Source organism: Aethalodelphis obliquidens, unplaced genomic scaffold (assembly GCF_003676395.1).
Source record: "Aethalodelphis obliquidens isolate GAN/ISIS:26980383/991018 unplaced genomic scaffold, ASM367639v1 scaffold6, whole genome shotgun sequence".
Classification (NCBI taxonomy): domain Eukaryota; kingdom Metazoa; phylum Chordata; class Mammalia; order Artiodactyla; family Delphinidae; genus Aethalodelphis; species Aethalodelphis obliquidens.
The window spans coordinates 33004581-33029842 of record NW_020837950.1 but is presented as its reverse complement, the minus strand read 5'-3'; the positions used below and the strand labels follow the sequence as shown (position 1 = coordinate 33029842).

General features: G+C 42.4%; 1 protein-coding gene across 1 annotated transcript in view; it reads left to right on the top strand.

Moving 5' to 3' along the window:
- Positions 1–24890, top strand: part of CD38 (CD38 molecule) — a 40378-nt gene extending 15488 nt beyond the window's left edge. Inside the window, exons 2-8 of the mRNA XM_027103300.1 lie at positions 4776–4905; positions 6606–6741; positions 12794–12879; positions 14712–14785; positions 16997–17089; positions 17444–17530; positions 21308–24890. Coding sequence (XP_026959101.1) covers positions 4776–4905; positions 6606–6741; positions 12794–12879; positions 14712–14785; positions 16997–17089; positions 17444–17530; positions 21308–21362 — 661 coding nt within the window. The 3' untranslated portion in view covers positions 21363–24890. The remainder of the gene's footprint in view (positions 1–4775; positions 4906–6605; positions 6742–12793; positions 12880–14711; positions 14786–16996; positions 17090–17443; positions 17531–21307) is intronic.
- Positions 24891–25262: the final 372 nt, after the last annotated feature.

Genomic DNA, 25262 nt, shown 5'->3' with positions numbered 1-25262 from the left:
TGATGGGTGAAGAGATAAACAAACTGTGGTGAATACCTACGATGAAATGTTATTCAGCCTGAAAAAAGGACATTCTGACACATGTTACAACATGAACAGACCGTGAGGTAATCATGCTCAGTGAAATAAGTCCGTCACAAAAAGAAAAATACTGTCTGAGTCCACTTATAGGAGGTAACTACAGTCTTCAAATTCATTGAGACAGGAAGCAGGAGGGCTGTTTCCAGGGGTCTGGGAGGAGGTGGGAATGAGAAGCTTTTGGAAAATTACAGGTTCTGCTCTCTTCCCCTTCCCTCACCCTGCCTTGGTTGGTCCAGAGCCAGGCACTGTGTGTTTACCAAAGCTCTCCAGGGGATCCTCATGTGCAGCCAGAGTTCACAAGACCCGGTGACGCCCAACAACCCTCTGGGCCAGGTGACCATGTGTAGGGGCCACAGGCATGGCCTGAGTTCTCAGGAACAGCCCGCTGGGCTGACAATTCCCTTCACAGTGAAGGGTAGGCCGCCCTAGAAGTGTCACAATTAAAGCCTCTAATTTTGGAACAGAGGAGCTATTGAAGAGAAGAGCGATACTGAACTCTCAGAAATGGTTCTTACTTCTCCCACGCTGCCTCTTTAGCTAGAGACATCTGCTTCCATCCCCGCAGGACGCAGGGATCCTGAGGCCCTCTGTTTCCTTGAAACCAGCCTGCTCACTCGAAACAGCTTTTGCTTGTCTGCCATTTGATTTGATGGAAGAGTGCTCTACCCGGGGGGACAAAAATGAGGACCGTGGGCTTTGCAAATAAAAATAACTAAATTAAGGGCTCACATTTTTCCAGCCACACTTGTGAACTTGAGACCCACGTCTGCAATGACATGTATGAATGAGTACTGCGGACATCTCTGTACCCTCCGTCCTAATTTCTTTTTATTTTTATCTATCTATATTTCTTTCTTTCTTTTTTTTTTGTCTGTGCAGCGTTGAATGCGGGATCTTAGTTCGCTGACCAGGGATCAATCCCGTGCCCCCTGCAGTGGAAGTGTGGAGTCCTAACCACTGGCCCGCCAGGGAATTCCCTCTATCTTTCTTTCCATCCATCTATCTTTCTACCTATCTACCAATTAAAATGCTTATTGCTCATCCACGGTGAAATGTTTACTTTTGATTTTTTAAAAATTTTTGTTGAAATATAGCTGATTTTCAATGTCGTGTTAGTATCAAGTATACAGTAAAGCGATTGTTTATATATGTATAGATATATATTCTTTTTTAGATTCTTTTCCATTATAGGTTATCACAAGATATTGAGTATAGTCCCCTGTGCTATACAGTAGGTCCCTGTTGGTTATCTATTTTATTTCTAGTAGTGTGTATATTTTAATCCCAAACTCCAAATTTATTACCCCCCACCCCAGATTTTAAGGATGAAAAGTGGCTTCATAAAGCCTGTCCCCAACCTTCTCATAACCTCTCCCCATTTCCTCTCACTTTTGGGGCATGTAGGAGGCTCTGGTCTCAGACAGTGAAAGGGAAGATGGATGAGTTATAAACTCTTCCAAGATCTGTTTCAACTCTGATGTTCTAAACTCTGCTCCTTCTAAACAAGAAACTTTAATTTTTAACCTGGGGTTTCTTGAATTCTTAAGGTAATGTGTCTTGAAGGGGTCTATATACCTAAAAAGCATAAAAACTTTTAATTTTTAACCTGGGGTTTCTTGAATTCTTAAGGTAATGTGTCTTGAAGGCATCTATATACCTAAAAAGCATAAAAATCTTCTCGGAGATCTGTGAGTTCTCCCGTTTTTGGTGGTGAAAGCATCTGGTGTATGGTAGGTGCCCAGCGCGTGGTGATTTCACTGAACTGCCAGTTTTTTTGTGGTGGAAAATTCTCTTGTCCTTCCACATCAAGGAGATGTCTCTCCTCTTCCACTCTTTGTGGCTGAGGAGGGAGGCAGAAGAGTTTACGAGGGAGTTGGGATCAGAACAGGAAATTCCTGTGAGGGCCACTGCATTACATGAATTGAAGTAAAACATGGTCTTCTAAAGTAAAACAGCCTCCAAACACCTTTGCTCTAAACTTCCCGTGATGGTGCCCCGTAAACTTTGATGTCGAAGTACATTATGTAAGAACGTTTTTCTCTTACATATATAATGTATGGGCAGAGCCAGGTGGATAATGGTTTCCCGGCAGAGCTTTCACAGATCAGCAGTGATGCAGGTGAACGGTCCCATGCATGCTGGGGAAGGGGAGGGGCGTCCATGAAAGAACCGGGGGCCCGGGGGACAAGCCAAGTGTTATCTCATTTAATCCTCCAAAACTTCCCAGGCATGAAGTATTCTTATCTCCCTCTTACAGATGAAGACAACAGGCTGGAACAGTTTAATAGCCTGCCCGGTAAGGCTGTAGCCATGTGGGAGGCACCCACAGATTTGGGGTCCAATCCCGCTTTACCACTTACTGATCATGTTACCTCGGGCACATTGGTTAAATTCACAGCCTTAAAGTTTCCTCTTTATCAGTAAAATGGGACAATGGTGGTACCTTCCTGGGACAGAGCCTGCAGGCCGGTCCCTTCTCTAGAATTAAAACTGTGCTTTCATGATTTTTTTATTCTAAATTTTTGGGGTTTTCTTATTTTAATTTTTTATACAAATTTTAAAGGTCGCTTTCCATGTACAGTTATTATAAAATAGTGGCTATATCCCATGTTGTACAATACATCCTTGAGTCTACCTTGCATCCAATAGTTTGTCCCTCCCACTCCCCCACCCCTATATTGCCTGTCCCTCCACCCCACTGGTAACCACTAGTTTATCCTCTGTATCTGTGGGTCTGCTTCTTTTCTGTTGTATTCACTCGTTTGTTGCATTTTTTAGCTTCCACTTATAAGTGAGATCGTACAGTATTCATCTTTCTCTGTCTGACTTACTTCACTTAGCGTAATGCCTTCCAAGTCCATTCGTATGGCTCCAAATGGCAAAATTTCATTCATGTTCATGGCTGCGTAATATTCCATTGTATACGTGTACACCACATCTTCTTTATCCATTCATCTGTTGATGGACGCTTAGGGCCTTCCATATCTTGGAACTTGTAAATAATGCTGCTATGAACACTGGGGTGCATGTATCTTTTCAAATTAGTGTTTTTGATTTTTTTCAGATATATCCCCAGAAGTGGAATTGCTGCATCATACTGTAGTCCTATTTTTAGTTTTTTGAGAAACCTCCGTACTGTTTTCTGCAGTGGCTGCACCAATGTATATTCCCACCAACAGCGTAGGATGGTTCCCTTTTCTCCACACCCTCACCAACATTTGTTGTTTGTGTTCTTTTTGATGATAGCCATTCTGACAGGTGTGAGGTGATATCTCATTGTGGTAAAACTGTACTTTTTGATGTGGAATGGCCATCAACATTAAAGGCTGCCTTTCTCATCTTGCCTTGTAGCAAAGTGTGCCCATGACTACATTTTAGCAAATATGATAAGAGCAAATAGCAAGAACATCTTCTAGCACCTGTCCTTAAAAGGCAGCTGGCACATGGCCATTGCTGCAGTTACTTCTCCCTTCTCTTCCTTCTCCTCCTTTCTTGTTCCCTAACCTTTCCTGCTGGCTGCAATGTAGTCATGATGGCTGGAACTGGAGCAGCGATTTTGGACTGAGAAGATGAGTCTCCAACCTACACAGGGTGGCTTTGGTGTAAGGCCCTGTGTCTCACAGGTATCCTCTGATTCCCTGGCTTATCAGGAGGAATAATCCACTCGACTTGGCCAGCCTGAGTTGGGAAGGCAAAAGACCCTCTGGAATGGCTGCTTTGTTTGTGCCCTGCAGGGCCAGAGCAGGCTCAGAGGGAATAGAAAATGAGGGGCTCGTCTTCACTCCCCCAGGTTTAGCTGCCTGACCTGGTACTGTACTTGGGATGCCGGGTCCAAAGGCTGGAGTTTGTCCTGATAACCATGTCTGAGCACTCCCAGTGGAAACCCACTTCCTTCCCCCCAGGAAATGATGGGCTTGGGTGCACTAGTTAACACAGACACAGAAGGGAAGGTCCAGCTGCAATCTTCTCCAGCATCCCTCCCTCCCGTCCATCTCTGCTGCTTTGCCAGCCTGCCTTTTCACTGCCAGGGGCTGTTTGGAGAGGACATGGGGTTGGAATTCCTATTTCAGAGACTTTGCTCCATCTTTGGGGCTGGCACAGAGTTTCTCAGAGTGACTTTTTCAAAACCCAAAATCAGATGAGGTCACTTCCATGCTTAAACCTATCCACTGCCTTCCCATGGTAATTAGGTAAAATTTGAAATCGTTTCCTTGTCTGAAAGACTGATTATTTTGGTTGATTTCTCACCACCGTTCCCTTTGTTCTTTTCTCACTTCCTCAAAATCAGCAAGTTCTTTTCTGCCTCAGGGCCTTTGCACTTGTGACACCCTCTGTCTGGAATGCACTCCTTCTCAACATTTAGTCTCAGGGCGCCCTCTCCAGACCAGTGGTCATTGCTTCAATATTCCCCACTGATTTCCTGCATACTTATCATAATCCATACTTATTTCGTTAGCTTATCTGCTTGTTTGTATACTGTCTGTCTCTCTAACCAGAGAGTAAGCCCCACGAGTGCAGGGACCTTGTAGGGCAGGGAGGGTGATGCTCATCTCATAAAACTCTTGTACACATGAGACGTGATGGTGTATATGAACCACCTGGCACACAGAATTTTTTGGGGTAATTATGCTCTAAACATATGTTTGAAATCAATTATTCATCTTTTATTTTACTTCCCATGTTTTATCTCACAGAGATAGAGACTGCCAAAAGATCAGGGAGGCATTCAGGAATGCATTTATCTCTAAGGACCCCTGCAGCGCGACTGAGGAAGACTACCACCCACTGATGAAGCTGGTGAATCAAATGGTGCCTTGTGACAAGGTAACTGGGTCAAGTTATGGATTTGAAAACTGAAGATAAAAGTCAAAGGGAAGAGGTCATGGGACTACATTTTGACCAGGATGAGGGAAGAGGAAAATCTGTATATTAGGATGTAGGCATGGTTGGCAGGGAGGGAGCTTGGGGTCCATTGGGAGACCAGGATGTCATTGGGATTTAGAACATCTGGGGACTGGAGGTAAGAGAGAGAACTGGGGACAGAGAAAGAGGAAAGGAGAGTCGGCCAAAAATCAGGCAAAACAAACCTAACACAAACCCCAACCCAATCCAAACAAAAATAATCCACCTTATAGAACTGCAAAACTCTCCCTGACCTCCGATGATGACGATGAGGACAATGCCATTTTGCATTTGCTGAGGGCCTTTTTTTGCTTCCAAATGACTTTCTGAACCTTTATCCTGTTAGGTTTTCACAGTATTTCACAGTATCCTGTTAGTATTTCACACTATTTCACAGGAATAGGTAGGTCAGACATCAGCAATCCCATTTCACTAGAGAGAAAACTGAGGCGTGGCAAGTTTAGGTGACCAGTGATTACTCAAGTTTGATGGTCTTGAAAGTGACCAGTTGAAATGTAAATGGCCCAAGATTTAGAGCCATAGAGGCCTGGGTTTTAATACATTAATTATACTGGAAAAGGTCTGTAATGGAGTGCATCCTTTCTAAAGTCAGTGTTTAAAGTGAAAATTCAATGTGCCCCAAATCATCTTCACGAAGCCCTTAAGACAGCCACACATTACAGTCTCCTCCCATTGTTAGAGCTGGAGCGACTATGGAACTCCGGGGTGTACACCAAGCCCAAAGCCCAACACAGAGTAGCTGCTGGTAAATCATCACCAGGGGACACTGGCTGAATAAGTGACTGCCCACAGACACGGGACAAACACCTTATTTGCACTGTCTCATTTCATCTCAGCATCTCAGGACTTCCTTACAATTATTATCAATACCTTTTACAGATGGGGAATGTGAGACTTAGCAATTCTTTGGCTGTCCAAGGTCAGACAGCCAGTGAGCAGTGATGCTGGGTTTCATAAGGCAGCATGACTCCAGGGCCCCGGCTTCAAACCTCCACTGCCTCCTACTAAGAATGAATAGATCCATGGAGCAGAAGATTGTTCTGAAATTTGACTTTCTGCACCTTTACAAAGGACCCTGCAAAAACTCACTATATTTGTTCTTTTCCTTTTTTTGTAAGGGGATAGGGGAATTTCGGGGAAAAAAAGCAGGGGTTATGGAGCTGTTTAAGAATCAAAGGGCACTTCTCCCAGAAAATAGCACTTAGAAAAAATTGTTTTGCTGAGAACTTTAAGAATTTGGGACTACCTAATGCCTCCCCCAGATGTGTTTGGAGCTTAGGTTTATTATAAGATTTTGATCAGTGGCTTTGAGACTTTTTTCCCTGCAATCCAGAATAATAACTTCACTTTACATCATGACCTAGAGAACACACACACACACACACACACACACACACACACACACACACACCCTCCACACATGTACTCTCTCTCATTCTCACACACAGAGATCCGTGAAACCCGCAACACCTACTCTTACTATAGGTGATTTATTCTGATGTTTCCTATGTTTTCTTTCATTTAAAAAGATGCAAATTCGGTGGAGTTTTTTTGACTTAGTAAATTGATCTCAATAATAGATTGTCTTTATTCTCTCTTAGACAGTCTTTTGGAGCAAAAGCAAGGAGCTGGCGCACCAGTACACGAAGGTCCAGCGAGATATGTTCACCCTGGAAGACACACTGATGGGTTACATTGCAGATGACCTTCACTGGTGCGGAGTTGCAGGCTCTTATGGTGAGGATCTGGTCCACTTGGGGTCGCCTGGGGACGTGCAGGGTGCAGGAGCCCTGAGCTCTGCTAGGGATTCCAGAAGATAAGTGTGGAGGAAGGAGCCACAGGAGCCCACCCTGATGGCATCTATACCCTTAATGACAACTCAGGCTCATGTAAAACAGAATTCTGTAGACCAACTCATGTTTTCTAGAAAAATTGACTTTAGAGTTTAGGGCTGTTCATGCTTCCTGATGCCCTCCTTTCTGAGTGCAAGAGTAGCCTGCTTCTGAATTGTTGGTGTTTTACTTTCTATAAGGGCATCATTCAGGACCAAAGAATTCTAGAACAGAATGAGGACTCCGAGGGAACCAGGCCAAAGTCCTTGTTCCACAGAACAGCCATAGGGACCACATGCTGGGCTTCTCTGGGTCTAGGGCCAGTGTGTGGCTTTGCCATTGATCAGAAGTCACCTTCCTTGCCCAGAAAGACCCAGAACACCTCACTGTGGGGAGATGTTTTCTACTGAGAAAGCCTGATTGACTCATTTCACTTCTTTTTTTCTCTTTTTATTTATAATGTGGATATTTTTACTTTATATAGTTTTATTCTTATTTTTATTGCTTTTGACTATTTAAAAAAACTTATTGTAGTAGCTTCTTCAACCCAGATTTGCATTATTTCCAATTACAAAAAAGATGTACTCTTTTTTTTTTTTTTTTTTGCGGTACGCAGGCCTCTCACTGTTGTGGCCTCTCCCGTTGCGGAGCACAGGCTCTGGACGCGCAGGCTCAGCGGCCATGGCTCACAGGCCCCGCCGCTCCACGGCATGTGGGATCTTCCCGGACCGGGGCACGAACCCACGTCCCCTGCATCGGCAGGCGGATTCTCAACCACTGCGCCACCAGGGAAGCCCAAGATGTACTCTTAATCGAAAAATACTTGCATATACAGAAATGCCTCAAAGTAAAAAGCAAAAATTCCAGTTCCCCCACTCCTCAATTTTCATGCTCCTTCCCAAAGGGGGACTGTTGTCAACAATTTGGTACATACCCTGCATTTCCCTGCGCTCACATAAATACATACAGATCTTCCTTATGTCCCCATAAACCCATCATAAATTGAAAATATCATAAGTCAGGAATGCGTTTAATCCACCTAGCCTACTGAACATCGTAGCTTAGCCTAGCCTACCATAAATGTGCTCAGAACACTTCCATTAGCCTATAGCTGGGCAAAGTCACCTAACGCAAAGCCTATTTTATAAGGTGTGGAATAGCTTATGTTATTGGTTGAATACTGTACTGAAAGTGAAAAGCAGAATGGTTGTCTGGGTGTAGAGTGGTCGTATGTGTCTTGGTTATTTACCCGCTGGCTGGCGTGGCTGCCTGGGAGCTGTGGCTCACTGCCGCTGCCCAGCATCACGAGAGAGGATCAGACCCCATATCACCACTCTGAGAAAAGATCAAAATTCAAAAGTCAAATTATGGTTTCTACTGAATGCATATCGCTTTCACGCTGTCAAAAAGTTGAAAAATCCTAAACCCAAGCATCGCAAGTCGGGGACAGTCTGTGTCCTTGAAATGTACACACACTGTTTTGCAACTTGCTTTATTCATTTAAAATTAGTAGGTATAAATACAGCCATATCTTTTGAAAAGGCCTCATCTTATGTGCTCTACGGACACATCATAATTTATCTGAACAACCTCCGATTGCTGCACACTTAGGTTTTTCAGATGTTTTTGCTGTTACAACCACCATCGCAAGGAGCGCTTTTGTACACGCACATGAGTGCACACACACACAGGCATGCTTGTGGAAGTATTTCTGAAAGATAAATGTCTACGGCTGGAATTTCAGTGTGGAATAAATTGTGGTGGAAAGTGACAAATTGTTATTTGAAAGGTGGTAACAATTTATACTCTCAAAATATATGAGATAATCTGTTTACCCAGACCCTCACCAACACTGGACAATAATACTTCAAAATGTCTTGCCATTTTGATAAAGAAATAATACCTCGGCTCATTTTTGCATTTCTTTTGCTGTGAAGCTGAGTATATTTGTATATTTAATGGTGGATATTTATTTCTATTGTAAACTGGCAGTTCATATATATTAATCCTTTTTATTGGGATGTCTATTATTTTCTTATTTATAGAAGTTCAATATAAATTAACAATAGTAGCTACTACTTATGGGCTGTTGTTCTATGTGCTGTATGAATATTCACCCATTTAATACTTCACAGCCCCTGTGATGATCTCATTATACAAAGGAGGAGTCTGAGGCACAGGGCTGTTAAGTAAGTTGCCGGCTAGTGAGTGGCAGAGCTGGGAGAGACCCACGATTACTGGCTATAGAACTTGTGTTCTTAACCACGTGTCATCCTGCCTGTTTTCTGGCACAAAGGTGGCAAATCTATTTTTCTCAGTTTCTGTTTTTTTTCTAATACTGTTTATATTGTCTTTTGCCGCACAGAAATGCAACAAATCTGTCTATCCTTTCCTATTTGGCTGTTGGGTTCCATATTTTGCTTAAATTTTTCTTACTCAAGATTGGAGAGTTTTCTATATTTTCATCTAGTGTTTTTATTTTGTAACTTTTCAATTAATCTTTAATCCAGACTCTTTGCACCTAGAAATATGGCATATAAATATATCTCTCCATTTACTCTTTTTCTTTTTGGTTAACTTTTATAGTTTTTGCCATATTTCTTGCTTTCCTTTTTAAATTTCCCTTATTGCAAGTTAGCTTATCAAGGTCATTCATTTAACCCTTTTAGCTTAAATGTATTTCCTGTAAACTTTGCTTTTAGTTTTATTTTTCAATATACCACGTCAGTTCTTTCTTAGAAAAGACTGGAGAAATAAAGAAATCTATTTCTCATCAGATTACCTTTCAGAGTTCTTTATTTTTGCTTTCTATTCAACTGAATCCTGTATAGGTTGTTTTATTCTGTCTACTTCCTTCTCCTTTGGCCTCAATTTTTATTGATTTTAACCTCTTTTCCTTATTTTATTTGCTGTTTTTCTGGTTCCTAATTTTTATATTTTAATTGTTCTATTGTCTGGCTTAAACAATTTTTCCTTAATTTTTTTCTACCTTGGTTTTGCCTTGTTTACTTGTTTTATTATGAAAGTCATAGTTTCTGTTATAAGCTTCTAATCTCTCCCTTTTTTTAACTCCTTATTCTGCTTTTTTTATATACTTAATTTATCTTACTTTATTGTAAAATTTCTCTCCTTTTCTTTTTCTCTGTGATGTTCAAATTTTATTTAATGGGCAGGTGGCAAGGGGGAGCATCCTTGTGGGGAGAGGGTAGGTGAAACTCAGAGACTTCTCTCCAGATATAGTTGTGAAGATAAAAGAGCTTTATGTTCATGAAAACCTATGAACAGGGGCACCCTTGTAGCACCTTACAAAATTATGTTCATTTCATCATCGTCAACAGTTTTGCATCTATTGGAGATGATTCAAATTTATCTTTTGACTCTGCAGTAATTACTTACATCTGTACATGGATTTTTTTTTCTAATTTGTGCTGTTTTGTTTTTAATGCATTTAATTATTATAAAAACTCCCAGGATTACTTCCTCATCCCCGGAAGTGTTTCTGATCTAGAACTTTCTTTCAGGTCACTGGCAGTCAAGCCCACGTCTGTGGTTATATTAGTTTCCTGTGGCTGCCGTAATGAGGTACCACATATTGGGCGGCATTAAAACAATAGAAACTTATTTTCTCACGGTTCTGGAGGCTAGAAGTCCTAGATCAGGTGTTGGCTGGGCTGTGCTCTCTCTGAAGGCTCCAGGGGAGAGTCCTTGGCCTCTTCTAGCTTCTGGTGTTTGCTGACAACCCTTGGTGTTCCTTGGTTCATGCCAGTCCCTGCCTCCATCTTCACATGGCTGTCTTCTCCCTGTGCATCTTGTGCTTGTCTGTCTCTGTGACCAAACTTCCCTTTCTTATAAGTAGAGCAGTCTTACTGGATTAGGACCCACCCACCCTAATGATCTCATTTTGACCTGATTACATCTGCAAACACCCTTTTCCAAAAAAAAGATCACATTCCCAGGTACTGGAGGTTAGGACTTCAACATATCTTTTGGGGGTACACGATTCAACCTATAACAAAGTGGAAGTAGAAAGATGGGTATTTGTGCAGGGTCAGCTGTACGCGTACCCACAGCGGAAATAGGTGGCTGCCGCATGCCTGACCTCTGGGACACCAAGAGAGGGTTCCAGGGCTTCTCACCCCACACTTCCCCTACCTGCTGGATGATGCAAAGTTGAGGTGAGACAATCCCAGACTCTGCCTTCATTCTCACTCCATCCTCCTCTGCCATACCCAATCTGTCACCAACCTAGTCATTTACCTAGCAGTTCATCCTTTCTTTCTTGTGCTGTTACAATTGCCTGAATCCAGATCACTAATGCCCCCTCCTTTCTTGCTGGACTGTTGTCGGATCCTAACTGCTCACCCCTGACCCCTTTATGTCAGCCTCCGTCTGGACACCACAATGGAATTGTTTCTGTCTCTTACTTAAAACCCAAATAGCTCTGTTTGCCTCTAAGATACAGTCGGAATTCCTTGGCCTGGCCTGGCCTTTGTCTTTCATATACCTCATCTTCCATCTATCCCCTCCTTATCCCTTCTACTCTGGCGGTACAAATCTAAACCCTGTGCCTTTGCACATGCTCTCTCGGCATGGAGCCCCTTTCTCTAGCGCGTCTGTCTGAAGACTTCTATTCATCCTTCAAAACCAAGTTCAACGTCAACCCTCCCACATGGTGCTGCACACCACCCCCAACCCAAGTTGCTCTTTCTCTGAATTATTTGATTATAGTAGATTATGTGGCCTCTGAAGGCAGGGACTTTATCTAATTCATCTCTCTATCTCCAGGGCCTAACACTCAATAAATGTTTGTGTAGTCAAATGCAATGGATAAATGGATAAAATAAAATAAATGTATATATATATGTATGTACATATATGTGTATATGTATATATATGTGTATATATGTATGTATATATATGTAAATACACACACACAATGGAATATTATTCAACCTTTAAAAAGAAGGAAATCCCATAATTTGTGACAACACTGTGAAACTGGAGAACTTTATGCTAAGTGAAATAAATCAGACAGAAAAAGACAGATACTGCATGGTATCACTTATATGTGGAATCCAAAAAAAAAAAGGTGGAACTCATAAAGACAGAGTAGATAAGTGGTTTCCAGAGGCTGGAAAGTGGAGGAAATAGGGAGAAGTTGGTAAAAGGTACAAATTTTCATTTATAAGACAGATAAGATCTGAGGATCTAAGGTGTAACATGGTGACTATAACTGTTAACTCTGTATTGTGTAATTGAAATTTGCTAAGAGAGTAGAACTTCAAAGTTCTCATCAAAAAAAAAAAAAGAATATGAGGTGATAGACATATTAATTAACTTGATGGAGAATCTTTTCACAATGTGTATGCATATCAAATCATCACACTGTACCATTTAATTATCTTACAATTCGATTTGTCAATTATACCTCGATAAAAAAATTTAAAAAAATAAATGCTGGTGCGTTAAAGCAGATATCCTTGGAAGAAGTATCACAGAAACTATGTGTTCATGCCTTATGTCTGTGGTTCCTCACTGACAGCTAAGCCTGTCTGGATGGGGCGAGTGTAGAAAGACTCTGAGGGCATCTGAGCCTAAGGGTGTGGAGACAGAAGGTGGTGGGGGAGGAAATTATCTCTAATTCTTCCTGGAAGCGGAAATAATACAGAGGGGCTTGTCTCTGTCAGATGAACCTTTGCTGTAATTTCCCAGAATGATGACTCAAAGCTGGTCACTGTGTTCCTGTCTGGGATTTGGAGGGTAAGGTAAGGACTTGGAAGGGATTCAGGGGGCACTTAGTTAAATTGGGTTGAGATGTGTCCATTTTCCATCCTCCATCTTGGCGGGGATGCCACTGGAAAGTAGCTCCACTGGGATCCAATAGCCCGCGAAGAACAGAGATCAATTATACCTTTTCTTTTCCACTTTAATTATTTTCTGTAAACTATGTCTTTTAGAAATGAACTATCAATCTTGTCCACACTGGAAGAAAGACTGCAGCAACAACTTTGTTTCTGTATTCTGGGACTTGGTGTCCAAAAGGGTAAGTCGTTGTTTGTTTGCTTTTTCTGAGAATAGTTTCTATTTATGTTATCAGTCTGTGATCTGTTTGGTGGCAGTGCCGTTGCTGAAAACGTTGAAAGCCAAGTCACATTTTGTATGTGACAAGCACCTACTTGTGTTCCTCACACTGTCCTTGGGGCCAGGAGCACAGGAAAATGAAGGAAGGTGCTCTACCATTGTGAGCTCCCCTGGGACTGCACCTTTATATTGGCCAAGTTCTCATAGATAGATGGATGTAAATGGGCTTCTTTCATCCGACTTGATCTTTTCTTTTTCTGACACCAGAGGCAGTGCTGCTTGGTGGTTTGGATCCCCCCGCCCCCTCCGTCCCCCCCCAACCCCCCCACCAGCTCATTTCCTTGCTTCCAAGTGACGTGACCTTGGGGCAAACTCACCCAAAATTTACTCTGCGGGGGCTGTTGAGACTTACATAGGACAGGGTTAGTGTTTGGCACCCATCTGTTGGGTTAGCGTTTGTGACTGATAGTAATCGGGCCTCTGTTCTCTGCTCATCACCCCCAGGAGAAAGACCGACACTGCACAGGATTTTCACAATTCCCTTTCAAATTGTTCAGTAGTGTTTTATCTCCTGCGGAGTAAAGGCTGGATTCCTTGGCAAAGTGTTCATGGCCCTCTGCGAACTAACTCATCTACCTAGCTTCAGCATCCACCGAAGTTTTCCCCCAAACATCACTCCTCTCGCAAGCTCCTGGGCCTTTTGGTTTGCGTCTGCCTCGACCTCTACCAGGCAGAATCCGATTCATCCTTCAGGACTTGGCTTCTGCTGTCCTGGGTTCTTCCATACTCTCCATCGCAGAGTATTTGGACTTCCTGCCTCCCCTTTCCCTTGCCTCTTCTCCATGCGTGGATTCTCCCTGGGCGCCCACTCTGTGCCGTGCCCTAGCTGCGAGGCTCCAGCGCTGCAGTGGCGAGCGGGACAGCCAGGCTCACAGCTCTCACAGAACGCTCAGTACTGGTGGCTAACCCCGTGTTAAGCTCAACCTCACAATGCGGTATAGTTGTATCATGTGTGAAGGAGACCTGAGCTAGGCCCAGGGACCTGGATGGGCCTCCTGGAGGAAACAAGTATATTGCTTAGTTTGGTTCATCCTGTTTTCCCCCAGTGCCTAGGGAAGATTCCAGCGGAATAAAACCCCTTGCTCAAAAATATACACTCATCCATTCCTCGTTTCTCTTTATGCCATTGCAGGCTTCAGTGTCACCATCTCTCCACAGTTTCTTTTTTCTTGGCGTTTTCTGTTTTCTTTCTTCATTTCTTTTACTCCTTACGTGTCTACTCTGCTCCCACTAAATGAAATGTGCAGTGTCTACAGTGCATGGCCCCAAGAAAGTGCTTTTACCTTCCTCCTTCAGTGATTATGTTGCTGTTACTCATCTGGACTTCCACCTTTTATTTCTTTTTTTTTTGGCCACACTACATGGCATGTAGGATCTTAATTCCCTGACCAAGGATCGAACCCACACCCGCTGCATTGGAAGCACTGAGCCTTAACCCCTGGACTGCCAGGGGGGTCCTTGGACTTCCACCTTCTGAACCACCAATTTAGCAGTGATGATGCTGAATTTCATTGTTCAGACACAGATTGGAGCAACTGCTTCCAGAAAACTCTCATGGGAAGCATAATCCCTCCAATGGCTTGGGATGAAAATTACACAGATCTGGCCTGACCAAGCTAGAGCCATACAGGCCGTTCCTCCTTCACCAGATGATGCTAAGAGCTGTTTGGGATGGAAGTGCTGGGGCGTGGCACTTAAGTTTGCATGCTGAGGAATGGTGTTTCTGTTCTTAAGTTTGCAGAAAATGCCTGTGGTGTGGTCCAGGTGCTGCTCAATGGATCCATCAGTAACGCCTTTGATAGAAAGAGGTACTTATTTCTTTGCATCCTATTTGTAAGGGTTAGCACAGTCTCCTATTGGCCACTTCATCTTTAGAAGAATATGCTTTTCATGTTGAAGGCCAGTACTGAATCCGGGCTAAAAAAGGTAAAATGTTTGTATTCTATGGTGAGCTTTGTCTTTCGAAGTCAACACTTTTGTCTGGTTTCTCCATTGTTTAAAATCCTCCAAAAGTCCTAATGGTCCTTGCACGTGTCCAGCTCCTCCTCTTGGCTTTACGATGCCTGCTATAATCTTCTCAGCTCTCTCTCCCATGACACTCCATCCTGTCCATTTTCTACCTTTGTTCACGCTGCTCCCCCATATGACCTGGCCCCTCCTTCCTTCTGACTGTCTAAAGTCTCACCATCCACGAAGATCTGCCCGACTCCTCTCTCCTCCCTGGACGGTATGAATCCCAAGTCAGCAGTAAGTCTACTATTGGGAACAGCAGGAGCTCTGCTGGGCGTTTGACCTTCATTACCTCTTTGCAGACAGTGTCAGTGGTTTATTATAGTGGTTAAAAGTGGGGACTCCAGAGGTCATGACATCTCACCTATGTGACCTTAGCAGGGCCCCTGTAGTATGTATGTACCTGAGGAGGTGCTGGTGATATGAAGATTAACTGGGATAATATATGAAAAATGCTGAGCCCTGTGCCTGACAGAGAAAGTGCTGGATGAGTATCAGTTATTGTCCTCTCCTTTGTTTTTTACTTTTTTATTAATTTTTAAAAATTATTTAATTTATTTTTGGCTGTGTTGGGTCTTCGTTGCTGCGCGGGCTTTCCCTAGTTGCGGCGAGCGGGGGCTACTCTTTGTTGTGTTGCATGTGCTTCTCATTGCGGTGGCTTCTCTTGTTGTGGAGCACGGGCTGTAGGCACGCAGGCTTCAGTAGTTGTGGCATGTGGGCTCAGTAGCTGTGGCTCGCGGGCTCTAGAGTGCAGGCTCAGTAGTTGTGGCACACGGGCTTAGTTGCTCCACGGCATGTAGGATCTTCCGGGACCAGGGCTCGAACCCATGTCCCCTGCATTGGCAGTCAGATTCTTAACCACTGTGCCACTAAGGAAATTCCATATTTTTAATTAATTTTTCTTAGAGTATAGTTGCTTTACAATGTTGTGTTAGTTTCTGCTGTACAGCAAAGTGAATCAGTTATACATATAAATATACCCACTCTTTTTTAGATTTCCTTCCCATTTAGGTCACCACAGAGCACTGAGTAGAGTTCCCTGTGCTATACAGTAGGTTCTCATTAGTTATCTATTTTATACATAGTAGTGTATATATGTCAGTCCCAATCTCCCAGTTCGTCCCACCCCACCTTCCCCCGCTTGGTAACCATAAGTCATACTTCTGTGACTCTATTTCTGCTTTGCAAATAAGTTTATCTGTACCATTTTTCTAGATTCCACATCCACTCCTTTAACCACTGACTCTGGTCACACTCATGCCTTCCTTCTCTAACCCCTTTCCGTACTTACAGTTTTTACCACGTTGATTACCTTTCCAGTCTCTCTTCTTCAGTCTTTCCCCGGATAAGTCTGACTGAGAGGAGGGAGCATGTATTAATGTGCCCCAGGCACTCCACGTGCCCCAAATTAATTTTCCTTCTCTCCTCTTTCAATGTTTAATTCCACCAAGAAACATTCGTCCTTCTATCTTCTTCTGACCCCAAACTTGTAGGTTTTTGAGTACAAGTGTTAACATTCCAGAATTTTGTAATCTGATATTAGGGATCCAAGTACTTGTAACAGGAGTGGTAGAGACTAATGGGGAGAGTTTAAGGCTGGGGTTAGAGCAGGACATCGGGGTCTTTCAACAATGTGCTTCTCAAACTCAGAGAGTGAGTAGATCACCTGGCGATTGTTTGGCTACAGGTTCTGATTCAGCAGGTGGTGGTGGGCAGAGATTCTGCAGGTCTAACGAGCTCATTACGTTGGTCTAAGGCCCACTCTTGGAATAGCAAGTACTTAAAGAGTCAACATCAAGGTACAGATTAAGAATCTTCTTTTGAGAATCTTACTCATTTAGGGTCACACTGAATGAGTAAAGATGCCTGATTTTAATGCAAATCATGGATCACATCCAAAGGGTAAGTTCTAACCAATGGCACGCCGCCTGTTGGCTTTTCACAGGGGCTGTGGATGCCTGAAAAATTTAGTCTGGGGTTAACAATGTTCTTTGTCTCTCCCATCTTAGCACTTTTGGACGTGTGGAAGTCCATAACTTGAATCCAATGAAGGTTCATACGCTACAGGCTTGGGTGATCCATGACCTTGGAAAATCTCCCAGGTATATGTTACTACCTTGTACCCATATATTCTCAGGGTTATTTCAGGAATCAGTCCATGAAAGAGTCCACAGTCACAGAAATGCATTGAGAAAGGACTGGCTCAGGAAATGAATGGGGCCTTACTCTACATTTACCCCATTCCAACAGTCTCTTAATTTTATTTCCATGGTAGGTATCTACGTAGTTCATACCTTTGGCTCTACTGCTGACCTGTGAGCTCTTAGAAGCTACCTCTGCTTCACCTCTTTACCCCAGGGCCTTGACCAGGGCCTGCTACCTGGAAGAAACCAAGAGACTCAGGAAATGTTTGTGAGCTCTTGCTATTTTAACACTTTCTTCTTTTTTTTCCCCAGTGACTCCTGCTCGGGTTCCTCCATAAATGATCTGAGACAGATTATAAGGCAAAGGAATATCAAATTTACTTGCCAGGATAACTACAGGTAATTGATGTCTTCTTGAAGAAAAAATGGCTGTCTTGCCATCCACAGGCATCTTCCCTTGGGCCTTGATGGTGATCTGGGTGGTGACCTGTGGTGAACTCTGCTCTTCCCCCAGCTCAGCCCAGAAGGTGTTTCCAGCCAGTGGCCTCCTGCTGTCCACCTTCCCTCCTCTTTCTCTTCCTTCCACACCTGACTCAAGCAGTTATTTTCCTGTAAAGCTGACCCAGACTTTGAGGGTATCTTTCCTGGTTTCCCACATGAGAGGCCTGACCCACAACTCCTAGCTTTCAGAGGAGGAGAAGCACGTTTTGCCATATACAAAGGATTTATAAAATCCTTGTGACTTGGCATAATTTTGCAGGTGAGGTTTCTTTAGTTGGGTCTCAGTGTAGATGCCTAACACTTGGTAAGTTGCCAAATGGCAGTTTACCAAGCTTTATCATTTTCTAATGAAAAAATGTAAAATCTTAAAAAAAATACTTACCAGTAATACATGTTTATTGGAGAAAAGTTTAAATTACAGATAGGTATATATTTTTAAAGTCACCTGCAACCCTGTTATCAAAACTGGGACCCCTCTCCCCTCACTATTTTTAAGAAGTTGTGGCCAATACTTCATATAGACAGGGATCTTTGCTAAAAGCATCTTTGGAAATTTTCCCATATGTGATAGCTTGGAACAAGACAGATGCAGAGAGAAAACTTTTCTTAAGGAATGTAGAAGCTGAAACGTTAGGATACTTTTCCCATCACTTCCCTATCACCTCCTTTCCCACCAACCATGTCAGAAGAACAGAAAGACAGATTCAAAGAACATTCAGTGAGGCCTTTGTCTCTCAAATGACCTGAATTCCCCATCAGTCAGCTGGCTTCTCTCTGGAAACTGCCAGAAAATAGCAGAAGCCTTCTACAGCAGTTAGATGGGAAAACAAACAGAACAAAGGAACAACTATAAAAGAAACATGGCAAACATCTGACCGGGTTAAGTTACTCAAAGATACTTTGCATTGAGAAAATGGAATGCTAAAACCTAGGACAAGATGGGGGAATGTAGATGAGTCGTCCCCAACACTCTTTTATCTCTTTTCTTACATTTAGCATTCCCCATTTTTTTATGAATGGCCCAAACTACAGGCTCTGGGTAAGCTCATTCATCCTCCACCTGGGAAGAATAATTAAGCATACCTTCCCACCTGGACTTGTATAGTGGCCCACCTAGGAAGACGTGATTCGTAAGCCAGCACCTGTCACTCAGAGCACCAGCTCATGTGACCTTAAACTTGGGGATCATATTTGAAATCCCTGTTGTTTTTCTCCAACCATGAGGTCATGATATACTCGGCATGCCTCCTTGAATTACCAGGAGCCCTTGTTGTGTCTAAGAGTTCTGTGGCTTTGCAAGCTGCTTGTCTCTAGGGGAGCCCAAAGTGAATGTCCTGGATATAGATGTAGACTGTAGTTTAAATCACTCCATCCCAAACATACTTTCCAATTTAGCCAAATTTGTCCCGCTGTTTCAGTGTGATTTTTTTAATAAGCAAACAGAATTGTAATTACATTTACATGGATTAGACCTTCTACTGATTCTATTACCTTTTAATAAATCCCATTACTCAGAGACAAACACGACTGACATACGGCTGTATATCCTTAAAGTCATTTTTTCCATACACACACTCAGTTTTATAAAATATACACAGATTTTCTTTTTTTTCTTTTTTAAAGTTTTTATTTATTTATTTATTTACTTTTTTAAATGGCAACTCTTTTTTGCGGTACGCCGGCCTCTCACTGTTGTGGCCTCTCCCGTTGCGGAGCACAGGCTTCGGACGCGCAGGCTCAGTGGCCATGGCTCACGGGCCCAGCTGCCCCGCGGCATGTGGGATCTTCCTGGACTGGGGCACGAACCCGCGTCCTCTGCATCGGCAGGCGGACTCTCAACCACTGCGCCATAAGGGAAGCCCTATTTTTTATTTTTTAAATTTTTGTCTGCATTGGGTCTTCGTTGCTGTGTGCAGGCTCCCTCCTTGCGTGGGCTTCTCACTATGATGGCTTCTCTTGTTGCAAAGCATGGGCTCTAGGCGTGCGAGCTTCAGTATTTGTGGTTCATGGGCTGTAGAGAGCAGGCTCAGTAGTTGTGGTGCACGGGCTTAGTTGCTCTGTGGCATGTAGGATGTTCCCGGACCAGGGATCGAACCCGTGTCCCCTGCATTGGCGGGCGGATTCCCAACCATTGCGCCACCAGGGATGTCCCCAGAATTTCTTAAGATATGTTTTTCTTAAGATATGTTTTAAAATACTACTTTTTGGATTACTTTAAAAATAGCAAATAGGGCTTCCCTGGTGGCATAGTGGTTGAGAGTCCGCCTGCCGATGCAGGGGACGCAGGTTCGTGCCCCGGTCCAGGAAGATCCCACGTGCCGCGGAGCGTCTGGGCCCATGAGCCATGGCCGCTGAGCCTGCGCGTCCGGAGCCTGTGCTCCGCAACGGGAGAGGCCACAACAGTGAGAGGCCCGCGTACACCCCAGCCCCCCCCCCAAAAAAAAGCAAATAGTCAGATTGCTTTTTCTGGCTAGTGTGCCCTAGTGGCATATTAAAAAACCCTAAAGGTGCATTTCTCCTTTTATGTTATTTCAAGATACTCTGTCTCTATCCTCAATGTGTTATCCAACATATCACAAGTGTGTCCATTTTACTGGAACATTGGATGTGGATATTTATATATTATTGGAGAGAGATTATCTTAACAGCACCATTGCTGCTCCTTTACCAAAATTGACTTCCCAATAAACGAGAAACTAATTAAGCAATGTCTTCCTATTCTCTTCATTTACTGTAAAGCAAAGGTGGCTTCAAAAATCCTAAATAGTCCTCTAAAGATTCCTTTTCTGAAGCATTATTTCCTTAAGGAAGAAGATACTTTTCCCTCCTAGAATGTATTCATGTGGGGAATCTCAGATCACTGTATTGGTGAGGATGGCTTGACTCTCTACTTAGAGCCACTATACCCAATTGGTCATGACAGTTGGCTAGAGATGAACCTGAGATGGCCTATCCTAGAAACAGAGGTACTGGTAGCTGCTTCTAAGCCTCTCGCTCTCTCTCTTCACTCACATTTAGCAAAATCAGATTCAGCTGCAACTTAAGGAACCACTTACCCTGCTCTCTACCCCTCTCCTCCATGTGCTAACCACTCCCATTGGACCCTGTGGCTTTGTTATTTGATTTTTATGAAAGCGAGAGTCATTCACCTGCTAATACTTATCTAGGATTCTTTCTGTGCCAAGGATTGTGGTCCTTTTGCTGATGGCTGCCAGCCATCTCCCAGAGAGTCTATGACCTCTTGCTGCCTGATGCTTAGACCCAACACTTCCTCAGGAAGTTTTTGAAGAGAAAGCAAATCCTCAACAGAAAATATGGAGGTCCCTCCTCGTAGGTTGCTGCTTCTGCTGCTTCCTGACTCTCAGCTGACATTCATGGCACATATCTGTGACTTGTGTGAGCCAGACATTTTCATCTCCACATATTATCATCAAACATCAGTTATTTATTTCTATGGCTTTACAAGTGAAATGAAGCTAAGTTGGGCTGTACTTTCAGTCATTCACTCTTGGACTTGACCTTTCTCCTTGTTGTCACTGCAGGAAAGAAACTTGGGTGGATGCTAAGTGGTCGATGCGTAGTTTTGTCGTTAACAAAGGGACTTCTTTCATTGGTGAGTTGACCATAGGTGTATTGTACTGCCTCTTGATCGCCTTTTTTCCTTTCTCGTCATAGCTCTGGCAAGTTCCTTCAGTGTGTGAAAAAGCCTGGGGATTCGTCTTGCAGATGAGCCAGTCTGCGTGGTTGAGGCCCTGCAGTATACATCAAAATGCACGACTCAGGAGACACGCTCGTGGAAAGCTGAGGATTCGAGGGAATTCTCTGTCATAATATCAGCACTGCAGATGGGAGCCTTTTCCTCTAGAGTCTTAAAATAACTTAGGTTATTGGCATAGTTTTTATTTCGATCTCCTAATAGTCAAGAAAAATTAATTATTGTATAACATTAGAGTGGAAATTTTATATTATTTCAGTTTAATTTTCATATGATGCTTTATGTTATTAATATGTTGGTAACATCCTTTCCCTTGGAGAATGACCACTCCAAGCCTCTCTTATTGGCAGGTCAAGAAAAGTAAATGCCCAGACTTTTCAGAAAAGGTTACATTTCCAAATGAATGACCTTGTTTCAGGATATATTTTTGTATCCTTCCTACAGATAAACTATAAATGCCATGGTTATGGGTCATGTTGGGAAAAATATTCTGTAAGATATAAGCTACCCACACGCTTGGTGCTTTACCTCTAATCCTTCCGATAGCCCTATGAGGTTGATATTATTATCCCCCATTTGTCAAATGAGAAAAAGGAAGTTCAGAGTTTATATACTTTTCCCAAAATCATACATTTAGTTCAAGGTAGAGAATGAATTTGAACTCAGCTTTATTGAACTCCAAAATTCATGTGCTCTATCTTTCTAGACTGATAAAACCAGATGGACAGCCCTTATGTTCTCTTCCAATAAATGCATGTTGGATTAAATTAAATACAATAGAATCTGAAACGTGATTTTCTAGATGGCTTCAAAACAGATACTTTTTTTGTCCTCTTCCTCTTCCTTCTCCTCCTCATTCTCAGTGTCTTATTTATGTAGGAGGCAGTTAAAATATATATATTTGTTCTTGATGTGACAATTTATTTCTCACTTGAATTTTACTTGATTAGTCTTGCTTGGGGATTATCACTTTTACTACTTTTTCAAAGAACCAACCTTTAACTTTGTTGATTTTCTCTTTCTACTTATTTGGGTTTTGCTTTTCTCTTTATTATTAGAGATATAGATATTCTAATCTCTTTGGGTTTCTTTATTCAGCTTCTTAAGATGGAGGTTTAGATCATTGATTTTTCAGTACATTTTCTTTTCTTATATGTACATTTTAACACTATAAATTTTTCTCTGAGTGCTACTTCAGCTGCAGCTCTTAAAATGTTTGGATATGTCTCTTTTCATTATCATTTAGTTAAAAATATTTTCTGATTTAATTGTTATTTCAAAACGTGTTGCTTAATTTTTAAACATCTGGAGATTTTCTAGTTTTTTGGTTAAAACATAGATGCATTGAGTGAAGAATTAATAAGCTAATTTGAGAATCCTTCAGGGAACCCACTAGGTTTGTTGAAAACAGCATAAATTTTGGAGTCAGACATTTCTGGGTTCATATTTTGGCGTCATTCTGTGATCTAGAATGAAGTACCTAACCTCTCTGAAATTCAGCTTCTTTGTCACTTAAATAAGGATTATAAACTTACCCTCATCAAAATGTGGTAAGAACTAAAAAAGATGACAAAACTTGACAGTCTAGCATAGTGTCTCATATGTAAGAAATCACTCACCCCTGTCTGCCTGCCCCTGGTTGACAATCCTGTTTCCTTCAGCAGCCCCTACATCTACAGCCTGTTCTCCACTTAGGCACATCCTTGTGGGTTGTAGTCTTGGCTGGACATGAGAATGGATGCTAGGGACCAGTTCTGATTAAGATTCAGACTTTCCTCCTGCCTACCTGCAGAATGTCCTCAGAAATAGCTCCCTGCTAATCCACTGGGTAACCTGGCTGTTTTCTTCTCAAGACTCTGCCTTATTGTTGGGGTTGCTTGCTGAGTTCTGGATCCTTTAAGATACCTTCCTGTTCACCAGGATACCCCATGCAGTGGCTCCTGTGTTAGGAAAATTTTGTTCTTTATGTCCCCTTTCAGAGATGAAATGGATTTAGTAAAAATCAATTTGTGAGAATCTTCTCCCAAGAAGACTCATTTAAGTGTTTAAGGTCAAAGCTGGTGGAGACCAAAGAGGAGGCTGGTCCCAAGGCTTCACACAATGCTGCAGAGAGCCCTGAGGAGCCCTGGAGGTGGCTGGGGCCTGAGGTGCTATTTTCTTCTTGCAACACCTTTGTATCTTCATTACCATGATGTTTCATCCCTGCCTCCGTTCTCTCTGTAGTTCCAATTTTGCACCTTTGCCATTGACCATGCACCTGTAGCCCTAAGGACTTTCTGGCCTACGTATCTAAATAGATCCTCCATATCGCTCTTCTTATAAGTGACATCTCTACTGAAATATTGATTGCTTATGAACCTCATATCTTACTCATAAACCTGCTATGCCCTGTCTCCCCACTTTATTCTTGTTTGCTCTAGGAAATCCTCTTACTATGCCAACTGGTACCCACCATCATACTCACTCAAAGGCTTTTCCAACTCCTAAAGGCTCTCTATTTTCCTTCTGTAATGGTTAATGACCTCATAATATTTGAGGCACACTTTCAAATACAGTTCTGATACTTGAAAGGATACACATACATACATATGTATGTATAACTGTGTGTATGTGTACACACACTTTTGTGTTACAAAAAACAGTGTCTCTCAATCCACAGTGATGCCACATTCAGTGGGTCTTTCTTTAGCCCCATGTCACTGATTATGTTGTTCTGTTTCATGCCACATCTGTGTCTCTTATAGACCTGGCAGACAAGGCCAAGTATATATCAAATATTTTGGCAAAACACATTCTTTCTTTGGCTTGACAGCTGTCTGTGCATTTTAGCCCTTGTTGGAAACAAGCTCAACCCAGAAGTGCACACTCCCCGATGGAAAGGGTGCAGCAGGAGCCATGTTGACTTACTTCCTGGCATCCCATTCCTCCTGAGAATAACTCCTAAGACTGTGACTCGAGCATCTCAGGTAGAATCTGTACTGCACAGAATGACTCTGTTTTTGTGGGTTTTTAAAAGGCAAGTACTTATGTATATAGGTAAATGTTCTGTATGGCAAATTAAAATTGTATGAAGTAAAATGTTAAACCTAGAGTATAACTTTAAGAGGCATTTTATAAATGCAACGTTAACCTAACATTTTTCTCACAGTTTTTTAAAAATAATGAAGCAATTTATTTTTACTACATGAGTCATCATTTTAATATGTGTTTTTTATCAATCCATCAGGGAGTCAGTTGCTACCCTGAGAGGCAGTGGTTGGCTGGCCCTCGGATCACACACACAAAGCACAGAAGGGTTGGAATTGGTCCCTGACAGCATTTATCCTTGAACTTCATTCACATGGGTTCACATTGCCTTTTTCATCCTTTAGTCAAAGCGCAAACAGCACAAGGTAGTGGGATTAAGAGACAAGTGACCCAGTGAGCAAGTTCATTAACATCTGTGAATCTCCAGTTTGGAATATATTTATAACAGATATAAATGAGTTATACTGTAAAAATAATAAATGAGTAATAAAGGACTTTGTGGAATCATTCTTTTAACAACAATTGTGTCTGCAAATACTGTTTGACCTCACTTATATGCGGAATCTAAGAAAGTCAACTTTATATCAATAGTAACAGCAAATAGAATGGTGGTTACCAGGGCCTGGCAGGTGGGGGAAACTGGGAGATGCTGGTAAAAGGGTGTTGTGAAGTTTTGGTTATAAGATGAATAAGCTCTGGAGACCTAGTGTACAACATGGTGAAGAAGGTTAACAATACTGTGTTGTGTATTTGAAATTTTCTAAGAGAGTAGGTCTCAAGTTTTTTCACCACACACACACACACACACACACACACACACACACACACACACACACAACTATGTGAGATGATGAATATGTTAATTAGATTAATTGTGATAATCATTTC